Here is a 19,831-nt window from a genome sequence, read left to right as displayed (position 1 = left end):
TAGTGAACTTGGAAAAAAGGCTTAAATTAGGCACTGCAAAATTTTCCTTCTTGTAAGTAGCATCTGCAGATAATCAACATGTTACTTTAAATCATCAAATCATGTTTATAATGACCCCTTATATAGGTAAATAATACTAACCAAGAACAGAAATTACAGTCCTTTCTCCTCTAACAAAAAAATAATCCCTGCCCTCTAACATTTCTTAGAGTACAAGACCCCAATATATGACCATTAGATAACCTTTGTTCAAGGTAGAACAGAATAGCAGAGTTTGATAAAAGACATTCAAATTGAGCAGGAAGAAACCAATTTGCATCTTTAAATCTAAAAATGGCTACATGTACAATATAATCATAACTGTTTTCATTCTCTTTCAACAAGAAAACCACAATTTCAACCATTTTCTAAAAAAACAACTCAAACTACTTATCACAATTTATCTGACAACTTATAGTGTCTGTGGAATAGCTGACATGTGAGTAAAAAAATGCAATAAATGAACTCTATGGGCAATCAATATGAAGGGAACAGAGGGAAGATACTTTTTTAATTGTTTTCTGCAAATTAGTCTAGGGATAGGTCATTATCAGGTATCTTGACATCCATACAGCACTATATTTAAGTCATTGTTCTGGCAATTGAACATATATTAATAAATCACATACACATTTCTTAAATTGGATCTCCACATACACCAAAAGTTTCTTAATTTGCCAACCAAATCTTGGCATTATAGAACTAAAAGTTTTTTAGTTGGTTTCTTATTTTGGGACCTGAAATTGCCTTATTGCTTTGAAGTTGAGCATTTTTTGAAGAATATAATTGCAAATCATCATGAAAAAAACCCATGAAAATCAATATCGAAAGTAATTGTATTTTTTCCAAAGATAATTTAAACAACAAAATAAAAACTGTTGGACTCTCTTTTTTAAAATGAAAAGTTAACAGTCTTATTAGTTTTTTGGCCTAGTTCTAAAGTTTCTTCAATTGCATGCCATCTTGCACTAGCTTCTATAAATACTATCTAGTACTATGAATTAACTAAACTCTTAGCTTAACTGTAATACAATCCTGGTAATGAATGGAAGGTTTTGTTGTTTTCAAGTTTTATCAAGTCTTTGAGAAAAGGATAAAGGAAAAGGATGTAATAAAAATATGATAAATTCTTATTGGTATCTCCATGAATCTCTTGCTTTCTTCTTAAACTTTTCATAAAGATAGTCGTCTGATGCTTCATCTTTGGTTTTTCTTTTACCCTGTCCCTTACTACTCGAAGAATGACTGCTTGACTCCTCAGTGGTATCTGTGTCTTCAACAACAACTGGACCTTTCTTTTTCTCAGTTCCTAGTCTTTCCACTTCTTTTCTTGCCTTCTCTTTTCGCTTTTCTGATTCCAACACCTTATGTTCATTGAAAAATCTATCATGAAGCAAAAAGTTTGATGCAAGGTTTGTTGGTACAAAATCTGAAGCTGCTTTTCTTTTGTTCTTCATTTCATTTAAAAATTTTCCTTTTGCTTCTTCAGTTGCTTCAATGTTTTTTATTTTTGCATGAATGCCTAAATCAACTTCTGGTATTCCTGAGAGCATTTGGTTAGACAACATTTCTTCAGATTTCATTACTTTTGATTTCACATTTATATGCTCTGGAACTTCGTAAAGGAGGTCCTCGGCTGTTTTTGGCTTTTCGGTATTCGTCTCCTTGTCCCTGTCGATACCCTTTCGTTTAGCGAGCTCATCCTCGATGAACTTCAACATTTCAAGATCTTCATCTCGTCGATTTGTCTCTTGAGAAAAGTTACTCCCTAAACTTGTAACGTCTTTGTCTGCAGCCTCTCCAGATCTATCACGATCCCGATCTTTGACTGTATTTAAGTCAAGTAGACCTCCTGTTTTTATTTTAAAAGGATCATTGGGTTCTTCTACAGCCTCTTCCACTTGTGAGCCGAAAGCTAAGCCGCTAGGTGTAACACCTTTAGGCCTAACTCGGAATTTCTGCATCTCTTTCACTTCTTCTAGCTTTTCACTGACCGAAACAGTGTTTTGTTCAGCACTCTCTTCTTCATCATCACTGTAGTTTCTGCGGCGATAATTTCTTCCTTTTGATGCCATTCTTGATATAAATACTGATACAAGCAAGTCCACCGATCCGAACCCGATAATACAAAATGGCCGTAACAACAATTAGCAACAACAACCTCATTTAGAAACCTGATCGGGTCTCGGGTTTGAAAATGAAATTGTAGCATGTATCTATTCACTTTAAAGGAAATTTCCTTAAACTGAAATTTGTTTGGTCTTTTTAAATATATTTCTATGGGGTTTGAAGTATTAGGGGAAGATATTAGATAAGTCCAATAAATTTTAAACAAAGGGATATTTCATTAACTTTATGAAACCAAGCACAACAGTCGATTTTTTCACTTTTGAGCTCGAATTTACGTGTTGAATTTTAATGAAAACATATATCTTAAAAGTGTTTGCAGCCATGTGCTAGTAGTAATTGAAAAAATAAGTGATAGTTGAAGATTGCCTGAAAACTATACACAAAATGTAATACTATCTCTTATAACGTGTAATTTACCAATATATGTTGTGCAGGAAGGTCTTTTGAATTGGGGTTTGTGGGTGGCTATAGGCTCTGTATCCTGTCTTATGCATGCAGGAATAAAATTACTTCACATTATACCAAACAGCCTAATATATTTTCACAATAACTAATATCTTCAATAACAACCAACATCTTTTTTTATATACTGCATATGGAAGATGTCTTACAAGAAAAAACATAGCATCTTACCAAAGCCATCTAAGCATCTCACGAAAACAAACTTTCTTGGCTAAAAAGTAATTTCAAAACGAACAAAAAGAAAATATATCTCCGCAAATAATTTCTTCGTGTTTAATCTACACTTCTACTAAGATATAACCTCAATTTTATAAGCAAATTACAATTAAATGAAGGTAATTAAGTACAAATCGCAAATTCTTAATTTCTTTTTCTAAACGATAACATTGATTTTTGATAACATAAAAATTTTTGTGTATTAAATAAAGCAGTGAAAGCTGATAAACAGTATGAGAAGCAGATAAAATGTGCTGATTTTTGCATTTATTTTCAAAAAAGGATGACAGGCTCATTTCTTCCAAGCAACACATTGACTTTTGAAAACGAAAAGGCGAGTTTGTCGCATTCTTCCTTCAGTTACAAAAAATGCACTGCAATAGTGACTGTTATCATTAACTACATTGAAGTCTAAATATGTATGCATTTCCAAGGCTTGAAATGCATATCCCGCTATACAGCGATAAGAAATCGTTACTTGAAATCGTTACTCAAAGTATATGTTTAAGAGACAAACAGAGAGCCTATATCCTCGAAAAAGCAGCTGATCTTCGCTACTGAGGAAGTAGTAGTTGTTGATTTAAAGGGATGGATGGGCCAAAGAAAACAATTATTACAAATTGGGACAGAAGCAATAGCGTTTTCGAAGGGAAATTAGCTGGGGGTAATCATTGGAATTTATAAAGAAGAGGGCAACAGCCTAACGTTTAAAACAATGAAAGGACACTGGGGTTGGAGGGGAACTTTCCCCCTAGTTAGTATGTTAAAACATCCCCCCAGTTAGTAGGCCCTGACAGAACCTCCGTCCAAATATCAAACTTCATTAAATACTGAGGCGCTTGACAAGAGCGGCACAAAGTGGTTTCAGGTAAAAGTTTGCAGAAGACGGTAAGCATAATTGACTCAATGTGTCGGATTTTATTTCATTAGTAGTTTTTCACCGAGAAAGCTTCGAGATCTTCTGTTTCCAGCAACAGAATCTTAAGTGATAGTCCATTTTCATATCGTTACTATTGTGTTTGAGTCTGACTTCTCATGCTAATCATCAGCTTCACTTTGATTTTGCATTTGGTTGTAACTTTGCAAGAAACTTTAACAAGACCCTTAGCAATCTAGTTTTGTATATAAGCTATTTATAATGAATTGTTGATTGGCTGTTAAAAAAATACTGATAAAGAATACTGACTTGATATATCGTCTATACAATGATTTTATCTTTTACATACTCAAGAAATTTAAATGCTCTAGCCAAGAATTATATTTGCTCTGAAAAGACTTGAAAAAAGAGACTAAGATTCTATCTAAGTCTGAAAATGTAACGGAATGCGGAAAATCAAACGCAATTTGTGAAAAAATGGCAAAATATACCATCCTATTGCTACTTTACACCAGTTTAATTTCAACAATTCCTACTGCAACTCTTCACCTTCGTAAACATTATATCCGATTTAAAACATTTTCTTCTTTATTCAAAATAAAACGAAAGCTGAACAACCCATAACTTGTCCATGGTCCATGCCTCTCAAATAATGTAACTAGTAATGTAAAGATTTGGTTATTTTGACTAAATTTTCAGTGATTTTTAAAGCCTTCATTTCCAGACTCAGGGCAATATTGTCAATTGTTACTAGCATTAAGATTGGATTCATATATAACGTATATCTACATCTGTCACTTCAATCAAATTCAACAATACAGCAATAATGTGTCGATAAATCTACAGAAATACTATAAATGGGCTGATTCTTATGCACAGTATGCCAGAAAATATTTGCATGGGAAATATTGCTTTTCGGTATTTTCCTACGATAACCGAGAGCTTTAGATCTGAATATAAGAGATTCGAAATGAAACTGTGATATATCAACTTCATTAAATAACTTGGAGAACATTGGATATTTTCTAGAAAAAATTACATTGCTTAGAAAAAGTTCACAGGATCCCAGCATCCATTACTGCTTAAATGTTCGGAGATACAATTTTCTCACAGCAAAATTACAGTTTTAGGACGATACCTCAGCTGGAGAAAAGTGTTCAGCTAACTCGAAGAAGACTTTTATATATTATACAAACTCTTACGTGAAATAGACCGAACTGAGCAAACTTCAACAGCTACTATTAAGCACAGCATAAACAAATCTGTCCTCAAAATTATAACCAGCATTTACCCATTCTTTAAACTCCAAGTTCCCAATCATTATTCCATCGGTAGGCTTACTTCTAGCGCTGAATCGTATTGGCTTATTTTTGCACCTTTTGAAATTAATCCTCTTTGGTTTCTTGGCATTCTTCTAAAGCAGCGCGATATTGTATCATCAAAAGAGTGAGTGCTTGAGTTCTCTCCTCAGATTTATGCTGAATAGAGACAAATAGATTTCGAAAGAATACTCAGGTTGGTCCATATGACTACCTGAAGTCCATTTTACATGTCTTTAACATGGCGTACATGGATAAATGGATAGATATGGTTAAATTGACTTATACATCATAATTTGAACTTCAATTTCATTATCATTTTAAGCACAATATTCATTATCATAATATCGTTACCTACTTAGTTTTTCGCATTGTTAACTACATCTTCAAATCATAACTAGAAAGGGCATAAAATCGTAGACGAAATTCCTAAATTGAACTCAATTCTTAATAGTGTTATTGGCCATAAAAGTAAAAAGTTTCTCTTAAGATATTGCTATATGATTTTCAGGTAAACTTATACAAAACAAAAACAAAACGAAAACAACAAAACAGAACTAAATTACAGTTGAAATTGAAAACAGTCATGTAAAGATAAAACACAAACGTAAAGCATAAGGGTGCAACGTTCTTAAGACATTGCTAATTGATTTTCGGGTTTTCAATCTCGCGTAGAGAGAATGGTTAATCAATATACTTTAGGGCAATGGCGGTGCACAAACCTTATTGAAGACAGTCGTGTAAAGACAAAACTCACCTTGGCTAATTGTAATTTGGCTTTTTTGTTTGAATCAATGGTTTGCTTCAAGGCTGCAGAAAGCTCCATTCGTTCTTCTTCTTCGTCGTCAATTTCAATCTGCAGCCTTTGCACCTGTTAAAAGAGAATTGTCAAAAAATCTCTTTGCTAAGATAACGCTTGGTTGGATAAAGTGTCAATTCATGTCATGTCATGTCATGTCATGTCATGTCATGTCATGTCATGTCATGTCATGTCATGTCATGTCATGTCATGTCATGTCATGTCATGTCATGTCATGTCATGTCATGTCATGTCATGTCATGTCATGTCATGTCATGTCATGTCATGTCATGTCATGTCATGTCATGTCATGTCATGTCATGTCATGTCATGTCATGTCATGTTGTCTTGTCATGTCATTTCTGTGAGCTATTTTTCTCTCTACAAACTATCTCTAGCAAGTGGTATCAGTTTAATTTTTAAGAAACTTTTTGGAATAAAATAAACAAAAATTATGCAAATGAAAACTTATCCTGAGCCTAGCATTTTATGAAAAATGTGTATATTTTGCAAAGGTCAAGGTTTTTTGTGGTACATACCGTACTTTCCAGCTTTTCTGTCCTGTTTTCATCTTCCAAAGTTGAAAATAATTCTTTTCCAGCCTTTAATCGGTTACAAGAAGAGAACAAAAGACAAAGATTAGCAAACACTGACAATATTATTGCTAAGTTTTAAGCAACTCGGAAAATTAGGTTTCGGCACTCGACGGAGAAATTTTGTGATTCACAAAAGTTTTCAAAAAAACAAAGTAAAAGCATGCAAAAAATGGGGGAGCTACAGAGTCTATCAAAAACGAACACTTAGTAAAAGTACTGTTCAGGAACTAGAGACAGAAATGCATCTTCCTTCCTCTTATTGCGAATCGAAACATCAATGTTAGAGAGAATGAACATCTGTTATTTTCAAATAGGCAAAATGAATATGCATTTATACACAAACCATTATAAAAAGACTTTTACGGTGCAGTTTTTTACTGACTACTGTCATTTTCATCCACCTATTTCTTTCATATGCATGTTTAAGCACCACAAGACCGTTGCCTGTGGTATAGGACTTTCATTGTCATTTTGTATTATTCCTGTTCACCGTTTTCAAATGAAATGCTAGTCTGCTTTATATCTCAGGAAGGAAATGCCCTTAATATAATCCTCTTACCTGCTGTGCTGTTAGGGTTGCATTTGCTATTGAATCCGTAACATCTTGTGAATTGAAGCTCTAGAAAATATTTCCAAGGAGGGAAGGATTTATTTCCAAGATGGATGAAACTAAACTTAAAGCCACTTCGCCTCGTACACAAAAGTGACCTCCAACTTTAATCAGTAAATTGGCATTGAAATTAGTAATAATGGTCGGTGTCACATCATATAGACAAATAAAACTGCTTTCAAATACTATTTCTTTTTAAATTAATCTGCTGAAATCAAATTAGAAAACCAGACATCGTTAAAGAGGCTTGTGACTTGCAAAATGGTTTATTCAGACCAGAGAGTAGAGAAAGAGCACTTCCTTCCAAGGGGATAGTTTATGAATCCAAGAAAGTCTGGTTATGCAAACATCGATAATCATATTGTTGGTCAAGGAATTTAGGAGCTTTGCTGACAAGGGGTCTGGCGCCTGATTTTGGGGTGAGATTGGAATAAACAGGTTTTCTTTAATCAGTTTTAAGAACACACAAATAACAAATTTTTGGATGATAATGACTGCTGTTCTTATTTCAGAGGTGCCCCAATAAGTGAAATGACCATCTATCAAAATTAGTCAATTTGTTAAGCAACGTTATTAGTTCGTCTTTAGGATTTCTTTGAAAAGCAAAAGTCAGTTTAAAGAAACCACAAAATATGATGATTGCCTGAATTAACATGACCTTTGTACTGCTTAAAAGGGTGTGCGTTACCGAAATACATGAAATTGTTTATGCAAATATGAATGCTCCCCCTGAATCCTCTGGTTGAGGAATAAAATGATTTTCAGAAAGACTGCGGTGTAAACCCTACCCTTTGTAGCGGATGTTCTGTCTCATCATAGCGGATGTTCTTAGATACATTTTGATCCTTTCTAGAGAACTCTGGCGATGATTTGGTACGTAGGCGTATTGATGGGCGTGGCTCTTCAGGAGTTGCCATCTTGCTGGTCTCAATATTTTGATCTTTGCTTTCGATAGCTTCCGAGGAATCTCCCATACTCTGCTTTTTTATTCCATTCTCTTCCGAGTGCCACGCAGGCGGCTTAGCACGAACGCCGAGCCTGTATAGAGGAAATTGATATTGAAAAATTGTTCAAGACATGCATAACAGCGAACCAGCGTAGTTTTAGCTGTTCATTCATTTTATACTGTCCCTCACTGGTAGCAAACGCTACTTAACATGCATGGTGCTGCATCGAAATATATGAATTTGCATTCTCATGCCATTAAATTATGGGCTACAGCAAAATTCATATATATAAAACTATGATGTCGAGCATTTCAAATCAGCGATAGATTTAAGGAAATAGCGAAATGGTATGTTGACAATGGTAAGATTATGCTTAGACAATTATGCTGTATGCAACCAAAAGGCAAATATCAATCATTCTTTACTATTCTGTGATTTAACAACTTAGTTTACTTTACGTTTCTCTTAGCTACTTAAAGACTTTTGAATGTCATTAGTTGCTTGGTGATGACACTGAGTGTTGCAACTTAGAACCGTCTTTTTCTACAAGCCAGAGCGTGTAACACTCTGCCTGTAGGACATCGATACTCCATAGAAGAGCAGTAAACAGTAATCTTCGTTACCTAGTACAGTATGTATTGGAGTGAGCATTGTTAATGCATTTTTTGTGAGAAATCATCGCGCAAACACGACATTGATAAGCAGTTTTGGTCCAAACCTAGAAAGACACAACGAGCCCATTGATTACGTACACAATTATCAGAAAATGCTGTATAACAATAAGACAATGCTCAAAATGTTATAAGAATGACATGACAATAAATAAAAACAAATACCATATGCCTGCTGCAATACAAATTCTATGAGCCTGGGATATTCAAAATACTATACGTCATAAAAAATTCACCACCTTAGTTTTTAGGACCTACTCAAGGTTTGCACTTTATGCCATTCTCACGTTCCCCGCAGTGGTTCTGATTGGCAGGGAAAGTATGTATATAAACATTTGCAACTATACTATGTTACGGTAAGGTTTCGAAAAATGACCAGGATGACTCTGGTGAAATCATTCTTTATAATTACGTGGACAGAAGAAAAATACCAGAGTTGACTAAATAAAAATAGATAGTCAAAGAAAGAGGTATCAAGTCCAACTACCTTTTTCTGACAATAATCGCATCTTGTGGGAAAGTAGAATTGTGTGTCCATGAAATCATGTCTTTGTTTGGTATCCCTACAGAGATTTATATGGAGATTCTTAATCTCGATGATTCGAATTTTCAAAACTTAAGTGCTTTAATGGTATTATGATGAATCCCTTAACAATAAAAAAATATATTAGAGTATTACAACAGAGAGATGATTAAGATAAAAATTCAGAGGTTCGCTCAGTGATAATCTTAACAAGCAAATAACTCAACAAGCAAATAACTTAACAAGCAAATAACTCCTCGAAAAAGACGTCTATTTAACTTTTAACTTTTTAAAGATGTAAGCCAAGATGGTAGACAAACAAGAAAAGGGAAGGGTATTCCAAAAAATGTTAAAATTTATTTCTTCGTCTTTCGAGGCAAAAGATAGTTAAAATTGAAAACCGTTATCACGCATAAACTTTATGGCTGCTTCCATACTAAGAAAAAAACTGGGCTGTCATAAAAAAACTAAAGTAGTCATAGAGCATATAGTGTCATTGATAGCAAAAGAAGAACCAGAATTATTCTTACTCACATCTGGCCAACGTCATTAAGTGTTGGCTGATCTATAGGCTGCGTTTCCTGTAAGCAAAAAATTGAACAAAGGAATAAGCAAAAAATTGAACAAAGGAATAAGCAAAAAATTGAACAAATGAATAAGCAAAAAATTGAACAAATGAATAAGCGAAAAATTGAACAAATGAATAAGTAAAAAAATTGAAAAGTTGTGTCATAGCAATTTCAGAGAGGGAGTAAGTGAAAGTGCCTGCATGTGAGCACTGCATAAAAAAGAATAATCACCACTTTTGATGCTTATTATCCATGCTTATTAAGAGCTCGCTTCAATTCAATGTTCTAGCCAATGTTTTAGCCAATCGGTTACACAATGATCATCAAAAAATGATTACCTCGCTGCTGGAAAGACCTGTCAGCGTATCTTGCAGGCTTTCTACATCTAAAGAGGTGTCAGATAAGTTGGGTTTGTAACAGAAACACAGTGTTATGTCACCATTGCATGTCTCTGGTTTCAATCCTGGCAATAGGACACGAAGGCTTGTGCGACTGAAAGAGAAAAAAAAACGTTTCAGATCAGACTAAAAACCAAGTAAATTGAACAGGACATTTATCCACACACGTTCCTTTGAAGGATCTACAAAACTGTCTTTGGGACAGCGCTTGTGCCTAACTTTGCTATGAATTATTCTCTTATCGAATATTGCCGCGTCAATCCCCTTTTTTCTAAAAACAGTACTGTTACTTTAGGTAAACATAATAAAACATACATAGAAAAAATACATTTCGTAGCCATACTAATCAACTTGCAACAACAAACACCGTTTGTTGGGGTTTTTCCCATGCGACCTTTAAAATTGACTGTAGTGATGCAAAACTTGTGGCAGAGAAAGAAGATACATAAATTTTTTAGCTCTATGAACAGGAAAAAGTTTTTATAAAGGGTGTAGAAAGCACGAGGAAAAAGACAGGAGGAGACCAAGCATAAGATGTTGAAGGCTAAAGGTATAGAAGGATTCTTTACAATAGACCATAATTTTGTTAAGAGAAAGAATCCTTACTCACCTAACACCAGAGCGACAATACGTTGGCGTGAGGATATAAGACTGAGTGTGTTTTCCTGCCGTTGTTGATAGACACTCTAAACTAATTTCCATCAAAGATATGGATGCCTAGAAAGAGAAAAAAGCAAGTCAAAACAAGTGGTTTAAAAGGGAGTACTTTCATTTAATAATGCAGCCTCTGTCTAGAAATGTTAAATTCAAAGGGATGATGGCAACGAAACACTGAACAACTAAACATATCTTGTTAAAAACGAAACGGAACTTCACTGCTTTTCTAGTTTCTTGGATTCCTGAAATGTATTTTTAATCCATTTTAAATAACATTAAGATTCTCATACTACTTCAATGAGAATAAATCATAATTTCTAAAACAAATACCGCTGTAGAAATTGATATGGATTTATTAAAATATAATTGCTTGCGAGAAGAGGGCTACACGTCTTAAAATACAGGAAAACAGTTGACATACTGAGGGTTGAAAATCGGAGGGCTGAAAAAGCAAATACAGCTAACGAAAAAGCAAAAGTAGTCTTGGCAAAGGTAGCTTGAGTACAATTAAACTCACATATCCGATCAAAACGTCTTTTCCATATCGCTCATCAGACTTGCTCCAAACACAGACGTTTAAAAACTTGTGCTGTTTTTCGATATCGAATGAGAAACTCTCATTCCAAGCAGGATCCTGAAATTCAAGGATAGGTTCAAAAACTTTTTGAGAATTGGTAGGATACAAACGAAATAATAAATATTCAAACAATTATTTGATGGTATAGAAAATAAAAATTGCTTTGAAAAAAATCAAACATTATGAAAGATACTAAAGCTTTTCGTCTTAAAACTGTTCAATCTATCTACATAAACATGAAAAACCGCTATTGTGTAGACAAAAGGAGTTCGTTTTCACTTTAGTACCCTACTGTACTTTAGTACTCTATATAGGCAAACGGCACTGATTGGGCAACCTTTATAACCATATGCTCGCAATTCTGTTGGCCTATTTCGATCCACGATTGTGTATACATATATGTCCTATCGGAAAGGTTTCGATCTATGTTATAACATTTCGTACTCTGAAGGGTCTGAGACGAAAAGCGTTAGTTTGTTTCAAAATGTTTATCTTTTTTAAAAGATTGATAAATATCCCATACCGCGTTAAAATTGAAAAAGATAATTATTTTAATCAGCAATTAATATGAAAATAAGAATGAATCCAAGTATAGAGAATTAAAATTAATTGTGGTTTATAACAACAGTGGGAACTGAAGCTTAGATAAATAACTGGCGTCTTGGTTGAGGTATTGCTGTCAAAATTTTGTAAAGGGCAAACAATTTTTAAAGTAATGGCAAAAACATAAAAACAAACTTGCATTATTAGAAGAAACAATGCTCGTTCTCTGCACGGAATGGTGTACTTCATCTTTGCTTATCAGTGTGTGCTGAGAGATGTTATCCCAGCCTCCGTCTCCATCAGCCTCGAAACTGTGCAAACTCTGAGCATCTGATGAATCACTGTCAATTTCAATACTCTTATCCCTTCTGTGTAAAATTCTTCGCCGTAAACTATTCTGTTTCTGTTTCTTTCTTTGATGGTCACTTTCTGTATTCGATTCTCTATCAGACTCAGTTCTCTTTTCTTTCAAATTATCGTCTTTTAACTTGACGTGTTTGGTTTTTGCGTTACCCACCTTATCGGAAGAATTATGAGGCTTTAGTGCTTCTCTTTTCTGTCCATTACCATTCGGAGGAACCTTTAATAAAACTGGTTCATCTGCTTCCCCTTCCTCATTTCCTGACATATTTGCTGCAATTTCTGCATCCTTATTAGTTTCTGTGTCTTCAAGTTTAAAGTTAACAGAATTTTCTTTCAATGACTTGCCTGAGGTCAAATTAAATTCAATGCTAAAATTTCAAGTAGATCTAATATATACAATAAGGTAGAAATATTTAAAAAGGTTGAAGTTAAATAATAAGAAAATTATTAAAATCTTTTTTCCAGTTATTGTATATTGTCGAGTGTGTAAACTGTTGTGAAATGTAAAAGTTGCAGATATTATGTCGTAGGACCACCAAAACAGGGAGCTGAACAGCAGCTCCCACCCCTATTATATCTAACTTTTATGAAAAACAGGCTTGCAAAGAGAGAGTACTAGAAAAATACAAGCTATAGCAAATTTCTGACTCGCCTCTTCTAGTCGATTGACTGACTTTCCTCAAGATCTTCTTGACATTTTCATCATCTTTTCCAATCTGCCGCTCAATCTCTTGCACGACAATGTTAACGAATTCCTCTCCATCACTGTCGTCATCAGCAATCGTGACATTGTCAAAATTGAAACTGTTTTCAAACTCAGATCTTTGTACTGCATCATTTGGTTTAGCATTACCTAAATCCTCTTTGTCAACCTCCGCATCAGATGCCTCTTGACTTTCAACATTAACTGAAGGAACATTGGGCGGTCTTTGGAGCCTGACGATAAGTCTGTTGTGGAAAACACATTACTTTAGAAGATAAAATTAAAAATCTACTTAAAATAAACAAATATGCTTCAACAAATGTGCATTAGAACTTTTCTCTAAAGCAACCATCAGGGCCTCGTAACTTTCTTCACAATTATTACGTAAAATTTTTCACACATTTTATTTTTTCTGTTCATCTAAGACTGCAGCCCTTAATTAATTATCGAATGTTCAGAATGCAAATTAAGGAGCTTTTAAGAATTAACTCCCTAAACACAAAAGTTCTGGTGGCCATTCTTTATGAAAATTTAAAACGATACGAAGACATAACATTGAAGTAGCAAAGAGGAAATATTTGTTTTTAAGTCGAGCTTGCCCCTGATGTAGCGTTCTAATGCTTTTTGTGAATGATATCTTGCAAAAATTGGACAAATACTAAAAACAAGCTTGACATGCCACTTTAATATCAAAGATGCGTGTCATCTAGAGGAATTCTTATAAAAAAATTTATTAATACTTTTCGCCTCCATTCTTGATTAGTCTGACGGCTTGTTTCAAAGTTTCAACATCCACTTCATTCACTGCAAGTAATATATCCCCCCGTCTTATGTCCAAAAAGCTTGCTGGAGACTGTGGCGATATAGTGTCAACAACAACCAATTCTTTTTGGTATTCTTCTGTTCCTGTAAATGTCTGCTTTATACTAACACCGACAGATCCAGACAGTGTTCTTGTCAGCTCAACCTTGTGTCAAAACAACGTTGGCAAAATGGTGAATTTTTCAACCAATGGAAGTAATGTTTTACAATAAACTAGTACTGTCATTCTTTATCAGCATATATCTAGTAAACCCGTTTCAAAAGCTGAAAAAAAGCTGATAAACAACTGCATTAAATAAAATTTCACAAAAAAGTCTTTCTCCTACAAATAAAGACATACGCATATATGAATTAAAGGCAACCCTAGATTAAGCTTGTTACTAAATGAAGCAGGATCGGTGCAAAAGATAGCCCAAATCATTGACGTAGAAAAGGTCGCAGTGAAAAAATAAGATCACCAAAGTAGACATGATTATTCTTGAACAAGATCAATAAAGCTATGATCAATCGAACACCCGCGAGATTACCATTGGGGGTACATTACAACAAAAGGGCTTGACACCGGATGAACAACATGTAGTTAACTACGACCGAAATTATTCGTGAAACTATTTCGCCTTAACAAAGGGAAACGATCGTAGATCATGCCTGCCATTTCTCCTTTCCTTTTGAATATAACTTCAGGCTTGATATAGTTGCCTTAAAAATGAATTTCTATATCTACAAATATTGCTAAAAGTACTTGGAACACCCAGCAATTTGCGTTGTGTTTTTATATTTTTCAATTCTTTTCCCTAATACTCCAATTTCCGCACCCCCTTTCACCTAAACAGTGTTGATGATTTAGAAAAACACCATAAGAGTCACAGAAACAAAGGTACTTTCTAACCCCCTACTTCGTTTTGTAGTAAACCAACCTTGCTCAAAGGAGAGAGGAATGGTTGAATTTTCCCTCGAGTACTGACATTAGTGTACCGAGACTTTTGGCAGGCATTGTAGTATGGCTCGAAGTAATTTAATATATGAGCAAAATTAAAAACATCAACAACAATTGCAAAAGTAACAAAAATACTGACCTCATGCACAGGCCAGAGTGAGCTGTTCAAGGGCATGTCTTCTCTCCACGGCAATGAATCAACAGATACAATGCAATAAAGCAATGAATTGGGCGGCAACGAAGTTAGCCTACTGCAATCCATGACTTCTACTTCTAGTTTACCAACTGTAACAAGACTGTTGTGCAAGAAAACTTCCTTTTTACCATCATACACAACTGGCTGTCGAAAGAACGGTTTATATCGAACTTTGTATCTTGGCAAAGTATGCTTTCTTTTGACAGACTTTCTTATCAGGTTCTTTATCAAGTTTGTCAACCTGGCTAACTTTTTACCATTAAATTGTGATTCCACTTCAATGTCCATTTCTGGGTCCTAAACAGAAGAGAACTAAATCAAACTTTCAATGAAAAACTTTTAGTGAATGGGTTACGGTTTGCAAACTTTGCAATATTGCATTTAACTAATGAGAATACCACCAGAGTTGTTTAGTAAAAGGGCGTGATAGCAGCTTTACGCAATGCTTTCCCTTTACAAGCTGCAAAAATGTTCAAAATCAATGCTTCATTATTGAGAGATCATATAACCTGACTTGTGAATACAGAAACATGTTACTATCACAAGGAATGGTCTGTTAACCTTCAGTCATTTTTAAATTTCTTCCCAATTTCAAGAGCGGTGCTGCCTTTGGTTATGCTCAAGGTGATAAAATGAATTAAAATTCTGTAATACTTTGTTTACCAAACTCATCTCAGGTTCTCACCTCGTAAAAAGAGAAAGACCAGTGTGTACATGGTATTCTTGTAAATTGTAGCCGCAATCTGCCTTTCAATGAATTTACTTTGACTGCTAGGTAGGCTGTTTTGCCAAATAACAAATCAACATCCAAAGAAATCAGAAAACCTCCAGAATATTCAATTTCTAAAGCTAAATCCAGTTCCTGTGCAACTTGCTCTGGATCACGTGATTGGACTTTCATCACAGTGGCTTCTGAAATTAACAGCATAAAGCATGTTTAGCTTCATTGAATCAGCTAAAGTCGTCTTATCTGGTACAACTGAGGTACATTTTGATAAAGAGTCAAAATTGAAACTAATAATGCAAGCAAAAACGATGTACAACTTAATTACTAATTGTTTCTGTTATATGACAAACTAATTTTCTACTCAGAACTGAGTACAACCTCAAGAAAGATATTGCACTGCAACTGGTGGCTGCTGACTGGCATTGTTATTTCATTTGATATTCACTATCAACATTAATTTGTTGTAAATATCAAGGTATAAATATCTTCAGTTTGTATAATTAGGCAGTATATACAGCAGAAAAACATTTATAAGTACTTATGAACAACAATATTTCAGAAGACAGAGATGTTTTTAAAACACATCCTTAACTGAATAACATGGACTAAAACTTTCTGTATTTTCAGAATTTCAGAAAACTATGTTATGTAGTAAGCAAAGAAATCAAAACTCCTACAATAAAACCTTTTGCAAATTACAGACCCTTGATAACAGGCAAAGAGTCCCCAAGGCAATAATCTTTCACTCGTATTTGGTTCAGCATTTTTCCAACAGCCTTGTTCAAAAGCAGTTCTTGAAATTCCAAATTCATCTTTTTTATGAAATATGCTTTCACTGCAGCTGTATCCCTCCATTCTCTCCAAAGAAAAGATATCATGAGATTAAGAAACATGCAACTTTCGCTTGGTGTTGCCCCATCTGACTTGCAATAGTCAACCACATCCTAAAAAGTAAACCAATGCTACATGCATTGCAAAATACTCAATGCAAGAATCTAATTTTCTTACAATGCTATTGTACAATAATTACAGTAGGAAAGCAAAAACAATGATAGCCATTTAGATGGCTGTAAAGAGTGTTTTTGAGTAACAATGAGACTTTCCCGGATAGACACAATGAGCAATGAAGAGATACATCAAGTAGCTGCAATAGAGAGGAAGTTAATTTTAGGAATAAGAAGATAACAAATAATGAAATTATAATATTTTATGGTTTTTTGCAATGCAAAATTCCAGTCAAAGTTTGTCAGAAAATGTCCTACTTTGGCACATCTGGTCCTCTTTTTCTAAAACCTTTTCCACACAAAAACCAAATTGATTTAAAAAACTGCCCCAGGCACTTACAATTTTTTGTACTACTTTATAATTTCCTCAAAATTGAGCACTTATCTATTTTCTCATAAGACTTGGTGAAGAAAGAAATGACAATAAAGAAACATGTATTTTACTATAGTTTTAGCTTCATCTTTATTCCACTTTTAACAATTACATTGTCACCTGCCTCATAGGGAGACAAGATATTCTCTTCAATTAAAGCTTCCTTGGCCTCTGTCACAGCCAATATGAAGTAATCTGCATTTACTGGGTCATCATTTGATACAATCTTTTGCAGTTCAAGCACTCCTTATCAAGTATGTGATCATGCAGATTTTAAGGGACTGCTTTCTCAATTTCTGTGCTTTCAATGTTGATTGTTAAATCAACATATTCCTTGGAAGGTCTTGCAATTTTCAAATTAAAAATGTATATGCTTCAGCATAGCAATAATGTTAAAAAAGAATCACTACAAATTCCGTGAGACCCTTGAATGAGGATGTAGGTTAACACCATTTTTGGTCCTCTCAGGGGTAAGGGCTCAATCAGAAATGAGCACTTAAAAAAAGTAGAAACTAATCAATATTTATGCTTATTCAAGATTTACCTCCAACTGCTTATCATAAATCCTTGAATAAGCCCTCAAGCTCAAATAAGCACCACCCTCAATAAACCCCCACCTAAAAAATCATTTTTGCAAATAAGCCCCCCTCCCCCACCTGCAGAATAATATCTTATTTCAAGAAAGCCCCCACAGGACAATAGCCTTTTTGTAATTTTTCAATTTACTTCATTGAGGAAATTATGTCGCTTTTATGTCGACCTTTGAGTAAAAATACTCAACTTTGAAATAAGCCCCCCCCCCCAAATAAGCCCCCACCCAAAAACATTCATTTTTGCAAATAAGCCCCCGGGGACATATTCGAGGATTTACGCTACGGTATTCAAGAGGGCTACTTTTTAGGACCATGTGCAAAATTTGCAAACACTTAAATCTGGATTTGATAGTTCGCAAAATTACCAAGTAGGTAACTCAAATTGTATTTGTTTGCAGTTTGTCGGCATATTGATTGATTATCATACTATTGACATAATAAAGAGGATGCCCCAATTCAAGAGGTGATTTTCATGGGGGTCCTCTCAAAGCTAAACGACAGGGCCATTGCCAAAGCGTAGAATTTAAATTAAATGAACTGCACTGAAATGAAAGCTGTCTTCAGTTATCAAGATTGATATCAATTTTGAGAACACTTATTGCTCTAGATCAACTGTCACCAAAAGTCGCTCTAAACCAACCAACCTAACTACTATCTACTAACCTACCTTCGGGTTTTTCACCTTTACATGCTCTGGAACCAATTTTGGATCTTCCACAGGCTTCAGCCTTAGCCAATACCAAATCGCAAACACATCTAGAACAACGACTAAAACTACGCCAGCAATAAAACCAGAAATCAACGCAAATATCATTACTGTCCAAGGTTCAGTCGCAACAAGGAGAACACAACCAATTATACCACAGCCATTTTTAATGTTATGAGGATGACCTCTTTTTCATGACTGTGTCTCTTTTACACGGACATTCAGAGGTGGATGACAAGGAAACGAAGAAAGAGGAAATTGGGATAAAATTGCTCTATGACCTCCCTTCCCTTTGTTTACATGAATTATCGAACCAGACTGAGATAATTATCTCTAAACCATCATCTTGGATATCAAAAACAGTAAAAATATTTTCTTGATCTTCTTCGTCACACCTTGATTTTGATTTTTTTCTTTCTTTATTTAAAGTTGGTTTTGAATGGTTTGAATTGGGAGTTTCTAAAGTAATATGGGCATTCATTTATGGAAAATATTTCATCCATAAAAGATGGATTCAAACAGTTAAATATTTTGTAAATTTTTATCGCAAGATATTGTAAATGTTTCTTTTGAGAAATTATTGTTTTATTCTTTACTAAAAGTTGTTCAAAAGTTGATTCATAATCATCGTGAGCTATTATCATTGCTCTTTCATGAATCCAGATTATCCGGCTATTACTTTTCCTACTGCAAAACATTCTAACAAGAGGACAATAATTAAAATATTATAATATGAACGTTTTCATTAAAAGAATTCGCTTAGATTCGTTCATATACGAAGCAATCCTGGCTAGAGCGTTTACCTTTTCCCTGGCTTCTTTACAAAAAACTTTAACATGTTCTTCTAATCTAAGTTGGTGGTCTAGTGTTACTCCAAAAAGTTTCATAAAACCTTTTGCTCCAAAAATTTTCATAAAACCATTTATTAAGAATAGCTGCTTCCGATTGTTAGTCGTCAGTTAGTTCGTTCATATCAGTATTTGACAGCCAAATTGTATTATCAACTGCATGTTACATAAATTGCTTTTGTTCACATTTTTTGGGTAAACATGCTAAAACTCAAGCAGGGCAATTTTGAGTATGATTTTAAGTACATTTTAGAAATTATTTGGGAGGCTAAAGCCCCCGTAGCCCCCCCCCACCCCACTTCCGTGGTCCCTGAACGGGCTATGCTCGAAACGTCATTAGCTAATAATCTATGACAGGTAGCTCGACTAAGTCGTATCCGCCTTATTTTACTGCATTTAGAAGAACTATCACTTAAGGCACCCTCAGTGGCGTCGCTACGGGGTGGATTGGGGTGGACATGTCAACCCCAGTTTTCCCAGAAGTCGATTTTCTAATATCTCGAAATGGAGGGGGGTGGGGGCTGATCAGATCGATTTCGATTTTCGCACAAGCAAAAATGCCTGTCCAAAAATTTCAAAATAGTTAAAATATTTATTATAAAAGATCAAGATTTTCCAAGAGTCTG

At 34.6% G+C, this 19,831-nt stretch overlaps 2 protein-coding genes across 2 annotated transcripts; both read right to left on the bottom strand.

Moving 5' to 3' along the window:
• Nucleotides 1–293: 293 nt before the first annotated feature.
• On the bottom strand, nucleotides 294–2,203 carry LOC135686620 (splicing factor C9orf78-like). The gene has a single exon (XM_065202890.2). The coding sequence runs from the start codon at nucleotides 2,112–2,114 to the stop codon at nucleotides 1,170–1,172; it is 945 nt and encodes a 314-aa protein (XP_065058962.1). The 5' UTR covers nucleotides 2,115–2,203; the 3' UTR covers nucleotides 294–1,169.
• Nucleotides 2,204–2,878: 675 nt separating this feature from the next.
• On the bottom strand, nucleotides 2,879–18,544 carry LOC135686616 (PDZ domain-containing protein 8). The gene is made up of 18 exons (XM_065202886.2): nucleotides 18,319–18,544; nucleotides 16,385–16,625; nucleotides 15,640–15,866; nucleotides 14,898–15,251; nucleotides 13,740–13,966; nucleotides 12,949–13,244; nucleotides 12,133–12,641; nucleotides 11,331–11,447; nucleotides 10,767–10,873; nucleotides 10,097–10,250; nucleotides 9,724–9,770; nucleotides 9,154–9,229; nucleotides 8,619–8,713; nucleotides 7,837–8,086; nucleotides 6,998–7,057; nucleotides 6,382–6,444; nucleotides 5,801–5,914; nucleotides 2,879–5,202 (listed from the first exon to the last, which is right to left on the bottom strand). The coding sequence occupies exons 1-18, from the start codon at nucleotides 18,463–18,465 to the stop codon at nucleotides 5,110–5,112; spliced, it is 3,177 nt and encodes a 1,058-aa protein (XP_065058958.2). The 5' UTR covers nucleotides 18,466–18,544; the 3' UTR covers nucleotides 2,879–5,109.
• Nucleotides 18,545–19,831: the final 1,287 nt, after the last annotated feature.

Source organism: Rhopilema esculentum, chromosome 6, assembly GCF_057945365.1.
Source record: "Rhopilema esculentum isolate cy_ngs chromosome 6, ASM5794536v1, whole genome shotgun sequence".
Lineage (NCBI taxonomy): Eukaryota > Metazoa > Cnidaria > Scyphozoa > Rhizostomeae > Rhizostomatidae > Rhopilema > Rhopilema esculentum.
This window is presented reverse-complemented; position numbering and strand designations above follow the sequence as displayed.

Bases quoted from the DNA above. Each gene is read 5' to 3' on its own strand.
- LOC135686620 (XM_065202890.2), bottom strand. From the start codon at position 2,114: ATGGCATCAAAAGGAAGAAATTATCGCCGCAGAAACTACAGTGATGAT.
- LOC135686616 (XM_065202886.2), bottom strand. From the start codon at position 18,465: ATGATATTTGCGTTGATTTCTGGTTTTATTGCTGGCGTAGTTTTAGTC. The intron at 16,626-18,318 runs GTAGGTTAGTAG...TTTACTTTTTAG, and splicing joins TAAAGGTGAAAAACCCGAAG to GATGTGGTTGACTATTGCAA. The intron at 13,967-14,897 runs GTCAGTATTTTT...TTTTGACACAAG, and splicing joins CACTCTGGCCTGTGCATGAG to GTTGAGCTGACAAGAACACT.